The sequence below is a fragment of the Lissotriton vulgaris genome, chromosome 1_1, assembly GCF_964263255.1.
Source record: "Lissotriton vulgaris chromosome 1_1, aLisVul1.2, whole genome shotgun sequence".
NCBI classification, from domain to species: domain Eukaryota; kingdom Metazoa; phylum Chordata; class Amphibia; order Caudata; family Salamandridae; genus Lissotriton; species Lissotriton vulgaris.
In genome coordinates this window covers 1,756,434,349-1,756,450,248 of record NC_141685.1, presented here as the reverse complement: position 1 = coordinate 1,756,450,248, position 15,900 = coordinate 1,756,434,349, and the positions used below count along the sequence as shown (strand labels likewise).

At 46.0% G+C, this 15,900-nt stretch overlaps 1 protein-coding gene across 1 annotated transcript in view; it reads left to right on the top strand.

Annotated features, from left to right (window-relative positions):
• Positions 1-14,500, top strand: part of CEP83 (centrosomal protein 83) — a 52,756-nt gene extending 38,256 nt beyond the window's left edge. The window contains exons 4-5 of the mRNA XM_086933052.1: positions 10,844-11,027; positions 11,932-14,500. Coding sequence (XP_086789178.1) covers positions 10,844-11,027; positions 11,932-12,132 — 385 coding nt within the window. The 3' untranslated portion in view covers positions 12,133-14,500. The remainder of the gene's footprint in view (positions 1-10,843; positions 11,028-11,931) is intronic.
• The last annotated feature ends 1,400 nt before the right edge of the window (positions 14,501-15,900 follow it).

The following is a 15,900-nucleotide window of genomic DNA, read 5'->3' as shown; positions in this document are numbered from 1 at the left end:
AGGACTTTTAAAAAGAGCAGCCAGTCAGGGAGAATTTAAACAAAAATTAAAAATGCCAATTGGAGAGGGTAGACAAAAATTCAGTAGAGTTAGGTGTAGGGTTGTGGTGTACACTGCGTCGCTGCGTGGTGTTACACAAGCACAAGTCCTATCCCACCACTCGATCACCAATGTTAGAACCGGGGTCTCTAGTTGGCAGGGGTATGCACCCTAGTCCAAGTAGGGACCACCGCTTCTGACCTGGTAGCTTGGCGCAGAGCAGCAAAGGCGTAACTTCGGAGGCAATGTGTAAAGTATTTGTGCAACACACCAACAGTTCCCAGTAAAACACGCACAAAAGAAAGAGACACTACACCAATTTTTATATAAAAATATAAAGATCTTTATCTAAGAATTATGCAAGATCCACCATTGACACGTTCAATAATCAGGGGAATCCAGGTGCATATAAAGCCAGTAAAGTTATCCTTATTTAGAAACTGTGCAAGGCTCTCAAAGAATAAGGATTCACCATCTGGAATCAATAGGCGTCAGTCAAGTAGCCTTTGGTACCTTTGATACACAGTTCAGAGTTAGGACTGACTTTTAATTAGCACGCATTAGGACGAAACAGTTTCACAATCACTTAAGGCAGAGCTAGCCAGACTCTGTTCCTTTAGGGTATATGAGTAAACAGTTCCTGAGGCAGTAGTGGATTGGGCACGGCTCCCAGGCGCTATGAGCATGAGGCACTTTGTAGTCAGCGTAAACCAGCACCCCACGGGACGGTGGTTAAGCCCTGATGGCAGTTTGCACTGGATCGGTTTTGGGCTCAAAACAAGGAGGCTTCCAGTTTCCCCTCCCGCCAAAGTGCACTGTCCCGGCCGTCCGCTATTAGTTCAGGCAATTCCCACACTTCAAAAGAGCAAGCCCCTCACCCGAGGCACATTAGCGATCCTACCCGGCCCACAACCCGCTCCCTCGCAGCAACCGGATGTGTAAAGGGTTACCTGCGGCGGGGATTGTAGGCACGGGCGCGAAGCTCCTCTGACTCCGGGGCACTTGATCCACGCGGCGTGTGTAGAGAGCGAGGCGGCCCCGCCCGCTCCCAGCGCGTCTCCTTCAGTCCCAGCGCGGCTCTCAGGGGGACGCTCCTGTTGCTGGGGCAACCCCCGCGCTGACACCCAATCACAGCGCGGCGGGTCCCTGACGTCAGGAGGGGAATCCTCAATGGGCTTCTCTTTCCTTCTGGGTGGCGGCGGCGATCCCGGGCACTTAGCCCTTCACGGCCTCAGCACATCACGGCACATTTAGGTCCCGTGCGGCAGCGGTGAATACCAGAGCACAACTCTTTCCCTGCCACAGCGCTCCCACTCCACAGCTTGCTCAGGAGCCCCGATGGCTGCGGCGATGATAGAACCACAGCGCGATCACTGCCTCAGCGCTTTACCGTGCCTTAGGGGTTCCTGATGGCACCGGGGTTATCAGGGTCTCAGTGTTTCAGTTCCTTCCCAGCGCTACACGTGCAGGCAGATCCGGGGCGGCAGTGGTGATTGCAGGGGCATAGCGCTTCAGTTCCTCCACAGCGCTATGCACCGCAGTCAGAGTCTTCCAACAGCTGCCGTGATTTAGGGGTGTAAGAAGTTGTCTCCCACACCCAGGGCTGCAGAGACAGGGTTCAGGGTGCAGAGGTTGTTCAGAAGCGCAGAGGGAGTCCTTCTGGATGTTGTGGAGACACTCCTGGGATGTTTCTTCAGTCTCCTCTTAGCAGGGCCAGATCAGCAGGCAGTAGGGCAGCTCAAGCACCACAGGGCAGCAGTTCCTAGGAACAGTCAGCTCCAGCAGAGTGGCAATCCTCCCAGCGCAGCAGTCTGTACTCCAGCAGAGTTTCTTCTTAGTCCAGGGTGTAACAAGGAAGTGAGGCCAGGACCCTCCCTTATATATCTTTCAGTCTAAGGGCTAGAAAGTGGTAGAAGTCTCTGGAAGGGTCTGGGGGCAGGGGTTTCTGGAAGAGTCCAGGGAGTTCTGGTATGTTCCCTGCCTTCCCTGACCTAGCTGTCACAGTGACGAGAGACAGGCCGTAAAGGCTACAGTGGGCAGCCCATCACAGCTCATCCCAGGGAAGAGGGTGTGAATCACCACTCCCACCTCCCAACCCAGGCAGGCTATCAGTATGCAGAGGGGAGGGGGGAGTCTGCAGCCTAATCTAAGTGTAGGCAGGAAAAGGTCCACTTTATAAAAAAGGGATCCCTAGCGTAGTAATGCCCAAACCCTATATATCATTGGAAAGGGTTCCCCGCCCGAGTCCAACAAGACCAAACATGACAGACTTATTAGGTCCCTGTCAGAAGTTATCCCATAAGGAGAGGTTCCCAATGTTAGCCTATGGAGGATTGGCCTTACTGCAGTAGCAGTGGCTTGTGGCAGATATGCCAGCCTCACAAGGTGTTTAGGGGAGAGCACCCGCACCTCAGCACTGTTTAGCAGTGGTGAGGCGCCCAGAGTCCTAAGTCCAACAAAATGTAAGGTCAAAATGGGAGGCAAAAAGGGCAAAACTGTAGGGGAGACCACCCTAAGGCTGACAGGTCTAACAGTCGGCGAGCAATTATTATTATTATTATTATTATTATTATTATTATTATTAAAAAATATTTGTATAGCGCCTAAAATACCCGGAGGTCTCGTAGCGCTTCAGGGACCAATAACGTCACAGAAAAAGTCTCGGCCGACACTACCAGTTGAATAGATGTGTTTTCAGAAGCCTGCGGAAGATTGTCAGACTATGGATCTCTCTTACTGACTGGGGAAGTAAATTCCATAATCTGGCCGCCGAATAAGAAAAAGAGCGACCTCCGCTTCTTGACTTCCTAATTTTCCTTGTAGTGGCCAGAAAATGGTTCCTAGAGCGGAGAGATCTTGATGGTACATAGGGCGACAGCATAGAGTGAAGAATGGCTGGGCCAGATTTCCACATAACCTTATGGGCTATGCATATCGCCTTAAACTTTATCCTGGCAGCCATAGGTAACCAATGCAGCTGACGAAGCGCTGGTACTGCAGACTGCCTCCTAGGAACCTGCGGGAGTAATCTTGCTGCACTATTCTGAACAACGTGTAGTTTGTTTATTGTGGTCAGTGGGGCTCCTAGGTACAGGACATTTCCGTAGTCCAGCCAAGATAATATCAGGGCCTGGACCATAATTCTGCGGGCATCAAATGGAAGTAGAGGAAGAACTCTGCGTAGCATCCTCAACAACCCATAGCAAGTTGCTGATAAAACCGTAGCCTGATGGCCGAAGTTGAGGGTGTCATCAAGCCACACGCCCAAACTTTTTATCTGTGGCTTTGGCGGTGGCACTGGTCCTAGACATGAGGGCCATGCGGGGACAGAAAGTGTAGGAGAAGAGTTGCCCAGTAACATGATCTTCGTCTTATCTGCGTTAAGGCAGAGATATGAGTCCTCCATCCACCTGGCCACTGCTTCAAGGCAGGGGGCCAGCATGTCAGACGATCCCTTGTTGTGGTACAAAGATACCACTAACTGGGTGTCGTCTGCGTAGCTGACGATCTTAATGCCAAATGGATTGATGACGGCTGCCAATGGCTGCATGTACACATTAAAGAGCGTCGGACTTAAGGCCGAGCCCTGTGGTACCCCGCATTCCAAGGACAGACTCGAGGAGACCACATCTCCCTCAAAGACTTGGATGCGGCGGTTACTGAGGAAGGAGGTAAGCCAATCCAGTGCAGCGCCCGAAACCCCGCTACTCTTGAGTCGGTTGATCAAGATGGAATGGTTGACTGTGTCGATCGCTGCACTAAGATCTAGAAGAATGATGGCAGCCCTTCCTCCCTCATCCACCAGCCTCCTTGCCTCTTCAGTTACCAACAACAGCGCGGTGTCTGTTCCATGGTTTGGACGGAAGCCGGTTTGGGTGTCGTCCAACAATTTGTTGGACTCCAGATGGTTAGCCAGAATGCTGTTTACATGTTTCTCCAACAGCTTACTAAGCCATGGCAGGAGAGAAATTGGGCAGTAGTTCGAAAATGTGGATGGAACTAAGCTAGGTTTTTTTATTAATGCTTTAACCATAGCACATTTCCACATGAGAGGGACTGTACATGTGGAGATGGAGAGATTTAAGACCTCTATAATGGTAGCCTGAACACCCTTGATAACTGCCCTGAACTGTTGAGGCGGAGCCACATCCAGCGGAGAGCCCGAGGTGACTTTGCTGACAATTTTGTCAAGTATCTCTGCATCCAGAAGATGTAATTGATCGAGCACTGGTACATGAGCTAGATCTGTGGTAATATTATCCACCAAATCAACCTGCTTGAAAGGGAAAGCAGTGTAGATAGCTTGTATTTTCTCTTTAAAGAACACTGCCAATTGATTACAACGATCAAGAGCCCCTTCTTTTGAGGAGGAAGTTTGTGGAGGGGTGATGAGGGACTTCGCTATTCTAAAGATCTCTTTCGGGGGGTTAGCAGCGGTACTTATTTTAGTCTCATAGAAGTTTGCCTGGTTCGTTTTAATCTCGGTTTTGTAACTCCTGATCGCTTTCCTATAGATTTCCTTTGTTTCTTGCAAAGGATCAAGTCTCCATAGACTTTCCAACTTACGGCAAGATTGCTTTAATGATCTCAGTTGGGGGCTATACCACGGGGCTGCATTTTTCCTATTATGTTTTTGAGCGATGACCTTTGGGAGAGCCCTATCAAGAGTTTCCTGGATCCACCTATTAAAGTTTGTGTTTGCCTCCTCAATGTCAATACCTAGCAATGGCTTGGCTGCCTCCAAGGATGTTTTCCATTCATCTAGTGGTAGATTACACCACTTCCGGTCCCACCGTATGTTAGATGGTTGTGCTCCCCGACCAGTCTTTGTTACCCAAAATAGGGGAACTAGGCAGTGGTCGGACCAAGGTAGAGAAATGGGGCCTCCTGATGTAAGATTGTCTAAATTATTGAAGACGGGGTCAAGGAGATGGCCTTTTTCATGTGTTGGAAGGAGGCACTTCAAGTCTAAACCCAGCACTTGGAGGCCAGATACAAGATTATTAGTTGCAGAAAGGGTTACATCCTCCAAGTGTATATTAAAATCTCCTAAGGTAGTAAAGTTCGCCATGGCAACCACTCGTTCTGAGGCCAAATCAATACGTTTGGGAATAAAATCCTTTAGCGCCTCCGGAGGGCGATAAATTAGTACGCCTGAAAGGCAGTCGGTTTGGGACAGTTCCAGTGAAAAGGTGAGATTTTCCCTGTCCGTGAATAAAGATGGTAATAATCTACATCTATAGGTATATTTATAGATAATAGCCAGGCCTCCTCCTCTTCCTGAGCTGCGATCCATTCTGCAAATACCGTATCCTAACGGGAGGGCCCAAATAATATTGGGTTCATTCCGTGGTTGCAACCATGTTTCAGTTAAAAATAAAGCATCCAGCTTATATTCCTCAATTAAAAGGGCTAATTCGGTGCAATGTTTAGGCAGAGATCTACAGTTTAGGTGGGCTGAATTATATTGTGTAGTGCAAGTACGATCTCGATCAAGGTGATAGTAAGATTTAAAATGACGATGACCGTGACGACATACCAGCGGGGGCTTTGCAGGGTCTAGGGTGTGATGACATTCTAACCTTTTATTAGGCCTCAGCCCGTGTAGGGGTAAATTATAATCTTTTAAGTAAACATACAGAAAAGTGCCTGTTTGGATATACTGTTCCCTTCTTTCTTGCCACTTGGACTGTTATAACAAAACAGCAGAATAAGGAAGCAGGCTTTATAAACAAAATAATAGCCTGACATTGCAGTTCTGTTTGGTTGGAAAAGTACTTCACATTTTAAGACGAAATAATATTTAAGTGGTTTGTCTTGATGCCCCCCCCACCCTCCTCCTTCTGTCTCTAATATTTTTAACACTCTTGAGTCTGTTGTATTGATTCATATCCCACTGTTCCTCATGTTTCTGCCCTCTCTTGCCCTCTTCCTGCTAATAATGTTAGCCTTCCCCCATCCGCACCCCGTCAGGGATATATTTTAATATTATGAGATGATGCACGTAGGGATCGGAGATCCGAAGTCACCACAGGTTTGTGCCAGATGTCTGTCCTCTCCTCCACACACAGCTGCTGGCCAGCTCCTACCAACATGCTAAGTTGCTTACTGTTTATAACCTCTTTCATAAATCAGCTTTCTAGGAGATTAACCGAATGCCAGAGCTATCAGGCATATTAACCTCTCCAGCCCAGCTCGGTGTCCTGGACAAGCGTTTATTTTTGCATACACTATGTGATATGCATATCATTGTAACAATTATCCCAACAGCACGAATATTTACTTGAGCGTTTTTGTCCCTTTTACAACTACAGATATTAGTCCTTACTGTCTTGTAATCACAATTTTTATGAAGCGTTAAGTGTCTTCCAGAAAGTTTGTGCTACAAAATTCAACACTAAACAGCATAATTCCCCTCCACGCCACACAATACCACTCCACATAATTACACTCTATAACACACAATCACAAACAGAATTCAACTACACTCAATATTGCATCATTACTAACCACATCATTTCAATGCACCCTGGTAGGAAAGTGGGTTTCTGTTGCAGTAACCCCCCCCCACACACACACACTTTTTGACAAATTTACTGATGCATTTTGGCTTGATGTGCACTGGGTCCCTGCCAATCAGGTTCCCAGGGCCTGTGTTCTTTCACAAAATTGTAACTTTGTATCCACAATTGGCCCTTCCCTGGCCACAGGCTAGCCCCTTGTAAAAGGTACCATGGGTACCAAGGGCACTGTGACCAAGGAAGGCCTCTGAGGGCTTCAGCACCTATTGTCCCACCCTTAGAGGCCCTGCACCTTAACCCACACACTCTGCCACAGCAGTCAGCGTGGTTTGGTGCAGAGAAATGTGAAGAGTCAATATGGCACACACACCTGTGTGCCATGCCTGCAATCCACCCCTCTAACTGGGTGCACTAGTGCACTAGTCCTAAGGGGAGGGTACAGAAGCATGAGCCATGTACCCCTACAGGGTCCATTCTTAGACATGGTAGTAAAGCCATAAAGAATATATGGTCTGGGAGTTGGTCACTATGAACTCCACAGCTCCATAATGGCTTTACTTAAAACTGAGATGTTTGGTAGCAAACCTCTCAGCACATTAAACTTTCACTGGTGATGCACTCAGAGGGCATCTTAGAGATGCCCCCTAAAAATCGACCATCCCTGGTGTGGTTCCTGAATAACTGCCCGCCATTGCCACCACCTGACAGGTTTCTGGACCCCTGGGTAGAGGGCCTCCACTCTCTGGGTCCAGAAACAAAGCCCATCCTGGACAGAGGTGTCATGTCTCCTCCCCCAGGATGGTCTGCGCCCATGTAAGGGGAAGCTTCAAGGGCCTGCAACCTTTGGACGCTGTCCCTGCCTTTTGCTGTCCCCGGCTACTGGCTCCCACCAGTTCTGACCCCCACTTGGGTGGGAGAATCGGCGAGAAATCCAAGCTAGGAAGAGAGGTGTGCCCATTGTTGCAACCCCACTCCTCAGGTGAGGAGAGCGAGGTGAAGCACACATCTCAGACCCGAGGGGACCAATTAGAAATAGGCGCATGGCCCCTCCCACTTGAGGGTAGCATAATAGGGGGTGTACCAACCCCAAGGAAGGGGCCCATTTGTCCAAAACTACACACCCCTTTAATGGCCCTAAATGTCATATTTAGGGGTGACCCTGAGCCTTCCCTCCTCAGATTCAAGGAAGAAAGAAGAAGGACCCAGCCTTGCTGACCCAGGAAGAAACGGAGGACCCGAACTGACTTGGCCCCAGCCCTACCGGCCTGTCCCAGCCACAACCTGCCTACAGAGCAGAAACCGGAGTGTCCAGCAGCAACAGACCCCCTGACCCTGGAGGACCTGCCCTGCACTCAACAGACTCTGTCCCCCATGAGCACCGGATTTGCTCAAACCCAAGACTAACTTTCAGAGTCCGGACTCCGCGATTCTGCACTCGGCCAAGTGGCCGCATACTCCAGAGAGGTCACCCGTCATTCCTAATTTGGGATCCTGTGACCCCTGACCTCCCACAAGCTTCGAAAATTAACCTGCAGCTGTTGCATTGCGACCCAAGGCAGTAAGACAACTCTTCCCTTGACCGAAGCGGTCCAGGAAGTCCGACCGCGTCTGTCCAACTGACTTCAACTGTGACCGATCGCAGCCTAAGGAAACCGATGCCTAAGACTCCCCAGCCCTTGATGCCTTCCCGGCCTTGGCTGGCCCATCTTACTGTGTCCAAGCATCCTCCCAAATCCCCAGTCACCTTTCAAGTCCTGGGTCCAAGAAGTCCCCCCGACCGAGCCTGCAGCTCTCCGAAATCGACGGTTGCCACTGAGAAGCCCAGGGACCCTGCTGTCCTCTCTACCTCCTGCAACTGTCCACCTCCGTGCCTCTGGAGGTGCGGTTCTTGTGTTGGTCGTTGACCCCTGCAGTGCAGACCGCAACCCTAGGAGCTTTCCTCCCAAACCTAACTTGCCTGCTTGACAGCAGACCTCAACCAAAGGCTACCTTGCCCCGTTGGCTAACTTTAGGCCCCTGCACTCTGCCCTCGGCCGCCCCAGTGCCACTGGTGGTGCAACTAGAGTGTCCACCTGGACCTTGGGGAGCCTTGGTCCTAACCCTAAAACCTCAACCTTGTAAGTTAAATACTTACCTCTGAGTTCGATAACCATTTTTCCTCTGCACAGGGACCCATAGTAGGAGATTTTGGGTCTAGAAAGTGTTCTATGTAGATCTATTAATGTATGGGAAAAAGTAAGCACTATTGTAAAGTAATCTGAAAGTAATCAAATAGTATTTACTGGGTAATTCCACGTATTCCAAAAAGCGATATCAACCTGTAACTGTTACAATTACAAGAACAACTGCATTTCTTTGAACAGGCGTGTATTTGCAAGTATTTATTACCTACCTGTACCAAGTCCTAAACCACAAGTATGCTTTTTTTATACTTACCTAATTGGTCTGGATTCTGTTTCGGAGTGTGTGACAGTAGCCTTGATTGAGTGAATACAATAAATGCTTAACACGCCCTCCTGATAAGCCTAGCATGTCGACCACACTACCACAAATAGGGCTGTTAGTGATTATCTAATTTAATCTGCTATACCTCTGGGGACTCACTGGAGTCTGTGCACTCTATACCTCACTTTGGTATAGTATATGCAAAGCCAACTTCCTACAACCATACAATATAATTACACTACACATAACTCTACTCAACACCACACAATTCCACACTGCACACATAATTCCACTCCACTCCATAACTCATAGCTAAAAGACATTAATATTGGCAACGCCTAGAGCTCTCGGATTGCTGGGACCTATTGACATTGCCAATACTTGTTGTGAATCATGTTCATTTTGGCACATCTTTCTTAGTTAATACCCATTGCTATTGAAACTCACTCCTAATGGTCATTTGGGATATTGGTAATCTGTTGCCATTCAGGATAATGTTGAAAGCCTTTGTTTTTGTCTAATGTTGCAAGCCTAAGTGCAATTTAGAAAACCTGCCTCTCAATGGCTTTCGCAGCCTATTGTTTCAGAAAGCTGTTGCCATCTCTGACAAGCAACAGCCAAATGTTGTGTCTAGTACCGATTACAGTAACTTATTGTCATTAACAGGACCCTGTTTTATTCATATTGATATTTGCAACTATAATGCTATACAATACTGAGACATCATTCGTTTTCAGTAGAGCCCAATAAAAATAATTGAAGGTATTAAATAATGTCAAACGTTCCGGTAAAATCATTGTGGATCAATCAATCAGGGAATTGTGAAGTGCGCTACTCACCCATGAGGGTCTCAAAACGCTGGGGACGGGTGCAGCACCGAGCCAGCCGAAGAGCCAGGTCTTGAGGCTCTTCCTGAAGGTGTGCAGGGTGGGGGAGCATCTGATGTTGACCGGGAGCTCGTTACAGTCCTTTGCCATGACGTAGTAGAAGCCTCTTCCAACCCGCTCTGGATCTGCGGATGCACGGGGTTTCTGCTAGGGCGAGGTCAGTGGAGCGGAAGTTTCTCTTGGGTACATGGAAGGAGACTCTTTCGTTGAGGTATTTGTGTCCGGTGTTGTGTAGGGATTTGTAGGTGTGGGTGAGTAGCTTGAAAGTTTCTCTCTTCTTGACGGGGAGCCAGTGGAGGTCTGATAGGTGTTGAGTGATGGGATCATGTTGTGGGTTGTCGAGGACGTGTCTGGCCGCGGTGTTTTGGATGGTCTGGAGTTTGTGTAGCAGGGATTTGTTGATTCCAGCATAGAGGGCGTTTCCGTAGTCCAGTCTGCTTGTTATGAGTGCGTGGGTGACGGTTTTTCTGGATTCGGGGGTTGATCCATTTGTAGGTCTTGCGAAGGATGCGGAGGGCGTTGAAACAGGTGGAGGTGACGGCGTTGATCAGGCGGGTCATGGTGAGGGAGGAGTCGAGTATGATGCCAAGGTTCTGGGCATGGTCCGTGGGGTTGGGGGGCTGCCGAGGGTGGTGGGCCACCAGGTGTTGTCCCAGGCTGAGGGGGTGGGTCAGAGAATGATGACTTCTGTCTTCTCCGAGTAATGGATGATCATGATGTATGCTCCACTAACGACCTTTAACCTCTGTCGTTGACCTGTGCTTAGGGTTAGGCTGCTTACAACAGCTCTCAGGGCTGGTATATTTTATTGGAAGACTCTTGCATGCTTTGCTACAACTCCAAGTATGCCATGTTCTGCTTGTAATAGAAACAAAATGCAAGTAAAGACCGTTATTGTAGGACATGCTCACAATTGCATATTCTTATTATCTTGTTTTTGTTTCTTTTTAGAAAAACTGTTCCTGCTGAAGAGTTTGCTAGGCTTCAGAGGAGGCAGAAGGATCTTCAGCGCAGACTCAATGAATTTCGCAGCTTAATTCTTGGGCCTAATGTTACAGTTGCAGGAGCACTAAACCAGATTAGTTTTCTCTCCTCTACAGTGATTCCAGGATCTGAAGTGGCTTTCCCTCTTCAGGTAATAAGTGTTGAATTGATGGTGTAACAATTAATCTGAGTTGGTCATTGCTGCTCTTCAGCTAGGGGCGCTGTTTCACATGTGCTTATGTAATGGGATTTCACCGAAGTCCGCTATCTTCCTTTAGACTTGCGGCTCATGTAGAATTATAGCCTGAGTGCAAGTGTTGCATATCGCAGTCAGATTAGTGAGTAGGTCCATTTACACAGCCTGTATTACAAAACTGATTTGCATTTTGGCCCTATTAGAAAAAGATGTTTTCCAGTTTTAGGGATGGTTGGCAGCTGTGCTGAGACTGAACAAGCCCCATCATGGCCGGCCAGATCCAGCCGGAAGAGAGGCTGACGAAAAGGCTCTTGGAGGCAGGAGAGTAAGAACTCCCACACACGGGTCTAGTGTGCCTAAAGTCTGAGATCCAGCCTCCAGTTGCATCTCAAAATGGTGCCATAAGCCGTGGATGAGCATCCCTATTGACAGCGGCATTAGCATATAAGCATACGAAACAGGTCATTTGGTTTAAAGAGGGCACTGCCACGCAGAGTGGTATTGGCATTGTACTTCTAATGATCAGCCTAAATAAGCATATAATATGGCTGTGCAAGAATTTTCATTATCCATAACCTGCCGACAGAGAGTTGTTTTACACACCAAAATAACTACCTGATAACTTGTTTCGCTCCCCTGCTAAGAATGTCCCTTCCCAAAAACTCAGTGACTCACTTAAAGTTTATTATGTTACGAGTGACCATGGAACAACTAAGCTTACAGTGTAAGAGTTAAAAGCTGCGAGATCAAAGGTGGAGAACAAGACTTAAAAGTCACAAAGTTTGCAAGATATTGTTTAACCAAGGATGTGTTCATCTCCATTTGTTTTGTAACTCACCATAACTATTTACACCTTTAGGAAGAGCAGCACCAAAAAGAACTTTCTCTTCTCCGTAAGAGACTGGAAGAACTGGAAGCTTCGCAGAGGAAACAACTTGAGGAGCTTGGGCCACCAGGAGACCGTTGTCGTCTGGAAATCCGTGCCTTTCCTGACCGACACAAAACAGTGGAAGAAGATGCAAGCGAAATCAGCGACTACAACGCAAGACTGAAACTGTAAACCACTAAGTTGTTGTCGCTTTGTTTACATCTGGGCCGCCATTAGTGCACTTGAACAAGCCTTAACAGTAAACCAATGTGAGCCATCTTTTCGATCTTCCAGGTTATTTATATAGAATGGTTATTGCCATCATCAACTGAATACATATTTTTGTTACTTACTGAACCACTTTTTTCTCCTTTTAAAAACGGTTACAAATTACGTTATTAATTGTACTGTTTTTAAATCTGTGAATTGCAGAGCATTTGCACATGCACATTTTATTTGTGACCTCTGTACTAGAAAGTATTTTATTTACAAGCAGATCAATGTATTTAAATTTCAGTCCTTGACCACAAATGTAAGTGTCTTTGTTTGCTGTTTCTAAATGTAAAAAAACAAACACATGCAAGAATAATCAGATTTTTTAAAATAAATATTTTTATACTTTTGATTATCGCATGTGTTTTTTTCTTTTCTTGGAGTGTGCATTTTATAGGAGGTTATTTGTATTGGCAAAAGGGTATTTACAATTCATACTGTTTGAAAAGAGACCTAGTTAGTATGGAAATCAATAAAATGCAAAAATAAGTAAAATTATTTATACAAGAAATATAGCTGCAGTGATGTGAAAAAGAAAGTACACACTCTTACTATTCTATTGTTTTACGTGATGACATACCTACATTTCATCTGTTGAACAAGTCTGAACATAGAACACTCTCTCCACATGTGCCAAATACCATACACAAATTTCATTTTGTCATAATTACGTAAAAATATCCAACATTCAAAAGACTTCTACCTCTCTAGCTTGTGGCACAGCATCTCAATCAGGTTGAAGTCTGGACTAGACTTGGATATTTGAAATCCTGATTCTAACCTTTTGCAACCCTTTCGTCAAAGATTTACGGATGTTGCACGATCCCTTTTTTGCCAGGCTTAAACTGCTGGGCAGATGATCTCACGTGTTCCTCTAGAGTGCTAAGGCAGAGGAGCGTTGCCTCACTGCTTTTCAGCAGTGTAAGGAAAAATAAAATGATAATAACTCAGTTTTATTATCATTTTATTTTTTCCTGTAACGGGCATCGCAGCTTTGCAGGGCAGGGCTGCTCTGCTGACAGGGGAGGGGAGGAGTGGTTTTCACCCCCGTAGTGCGCATGAATGTTTGGCCAGTCGTCTCGAGCATTACAGCCTGGGTGGAAAACATGCCCTGGCCCCCAGTCCCCGTCTGAGCGCCGAACCAGGGCGCTCAGACCAATCACAACACTTCCGTTCCGTGCTGGCCACTACTGTGGAATAATGAGAATTTAATGATAGACTCCATGATTGTGAGGCATCCGGGTCCTGCAAGTATAAAGCAGCCCCAACTCTTCATTCCCCTAACGCAATGTTTGACTGTTGGCATGTGATTTTTGCACTGATACACAGTATTTGGTTTTTGCAGACGTCCTTGTGCATTACAGCACAACAACTCCACTGTGGTCTCATCTGTCTAAAGGGACGTTGCCGTTTTCTAAACCAAAGCCATGCTGCAATGTTTTTTTGGGAGAGGTTTTAATTGTCAACGAAAGTCATACCTGCACAGTCTTTTAGTAATTGTAGAATTGTGAACTCTGCTCATCGTATTCACGGAGGACTATACATCCCTGAACATAGATTTGGTGTTCTGTACGATCTCTAGGAGCATTATGCAGTCTGATTGGGAGGTGAATGTCTCTGTTTGAAAACAATCCTTTTAACAGTGGAATGATGGACTTTGTTTTGTTTACAATTTACTTCATAATACTCCCTTAACTGATTTTGTTTTACATAGGTATGATGTGTTACCACATAACTGAAGGTATGATGTGTTACCACATAACTGAAGGTATGATGTGTTACCACATAACTGAATGATGCACTGCAAAATCACACAGTTTGTTTTTAACTCTACATACAGTTGGTAGTACTTCCTATTGATCGAGTAATTAATCGAAGTTGTTCAGCACCTGATTCTAATTACCTTCTTGACTGATATGGAAGCAGTAAAGGTGCACCTATTTTTTTCACTAGACATGACTTTTGGTCGATTGTTTATTCAAAACGTTGAGGTTGCCAGGTAAGATCATTTCTAAATCAATTTCTTGTTTCTGCCATTGGCTAACATCTAACCTGTAATGTAGTGTTTCCCCAAGAAGTATCCCCCTTGACTGTGTACTTGATGATTTATACACTTGGATTTTGTTAATTGGATTCACCACAGTTGAGTTTTCCTATGTTTCTGTTTTCTCTCTTGAAAAGTACGTTTTTAATAGTATTATTTTATTTTTTAAATTGGAAAATAGAAGGATGTAAGAACCCAAAAGTAATAACAAAAATAAAATAAACCATCACAAGTTACACATTTAAATGAAACAAGAACGCTTGGACTTTGCCTTTTATGGTACTTTTCGAATTGATTCGCAGAACAAAACCATACATTCCTCAATTCTCTTGTGTTCTGTTTTAACTGATCTTAATTCAGTTGTTCCTTGCTTTTACAGTAAATATACTCTAACTGCATGACTAATTTTAATCTATTAATCCAACCTACAAGTGAGGGTGGTTTGGCTGATCATCATCTTTTTTTGTGCAATTAATAGTCGACCCAGTATGCCCTGAAAACACAGAACTCAGAGTGGGTCATGGGTGATCGTCTTCAGTAGTAAACCAGCAAAGCCCTTGAGGCATTTTGCTCGATTTGTATTGTGTATCTCTTACCTTCCCCAAGCAGTAAACTGTATTCAGAAACGTTTTTGAGCATTATCTCTTTGCACCGGTAAGTGCCCCTTTGTAGTTGTGAGCCTCAGCCAGGCCTACCTGTGCTAGGGGTTCGCCCTTCTCTGCACATAAGTCCTCAGACCAATAAATAGAAGTTGGCACAGAAACAAATGTTAAACAAGAAGTTTATTAGACCTTATGAGGTGGAACTACAGTCACACAACACCCTTCGGTAGTGTATGAAGTAGCCCACTGAGTAGAAGGATCATGAACCTTTTATACCCACACAGGGGCTCAAAAGAAGGCGGTACAAGCACACAAGGAGAGTTTACATACATAAATGATCATACAGAAATGCACAGTCAACAGTACGGAGGAGCTAGCAGTTTGCTGACTCTGGTCAAAATAACCTGACCGTTACAGACTAGAACATGTGTATAAACAGTTACAGTTGCTTCTGCCCATGTGCAGAGTAGCAAAGCCTAAATATAGCCAGTCTATAAGCAGAACACAAGGGTAAACGACTGTAAAGCAGGACAGAGCACATGGTGAGCACATGGCAGACAAGATGGCTGCCAGAAATAAGATGACTTCAGCTAAATGCTAACATTGATCCCTGCCAATTATTAACACCTTGTCGGTCAACTGCACCACCTGTGATTTGCATGGGCCTATATAGGCACCATTTATGCATGCTAACCTCAGTTCCTTTCTTTCAGCACCAACGGATGCAGATCCAGAGCTACCTCAGCCTAAGACAAAGCTTTTAAAGTTTTTTCTTCTAAACTGTCTTCAACCAGAAGGTAAAGGCCCCCTAATACGTTCACAGGTTTTAATTTAAGCCTTGTGGGCATTGTCACAAACAGATGCCTATGATTGATCCCCACTTGGTCTGTCTCTGGTTTCTAAGGACAGTGCACCACCCTAAGACTTGCAGCGTCTGTGCTTCCATGCACCCCGTGGCCATCCAGTTGCGGAAGACAATGCTCTTTGTCACTCTGCACCGCAAGCCTCTGTGCTGGTCCAAGTCTTGCGGAAAGTCCTGAT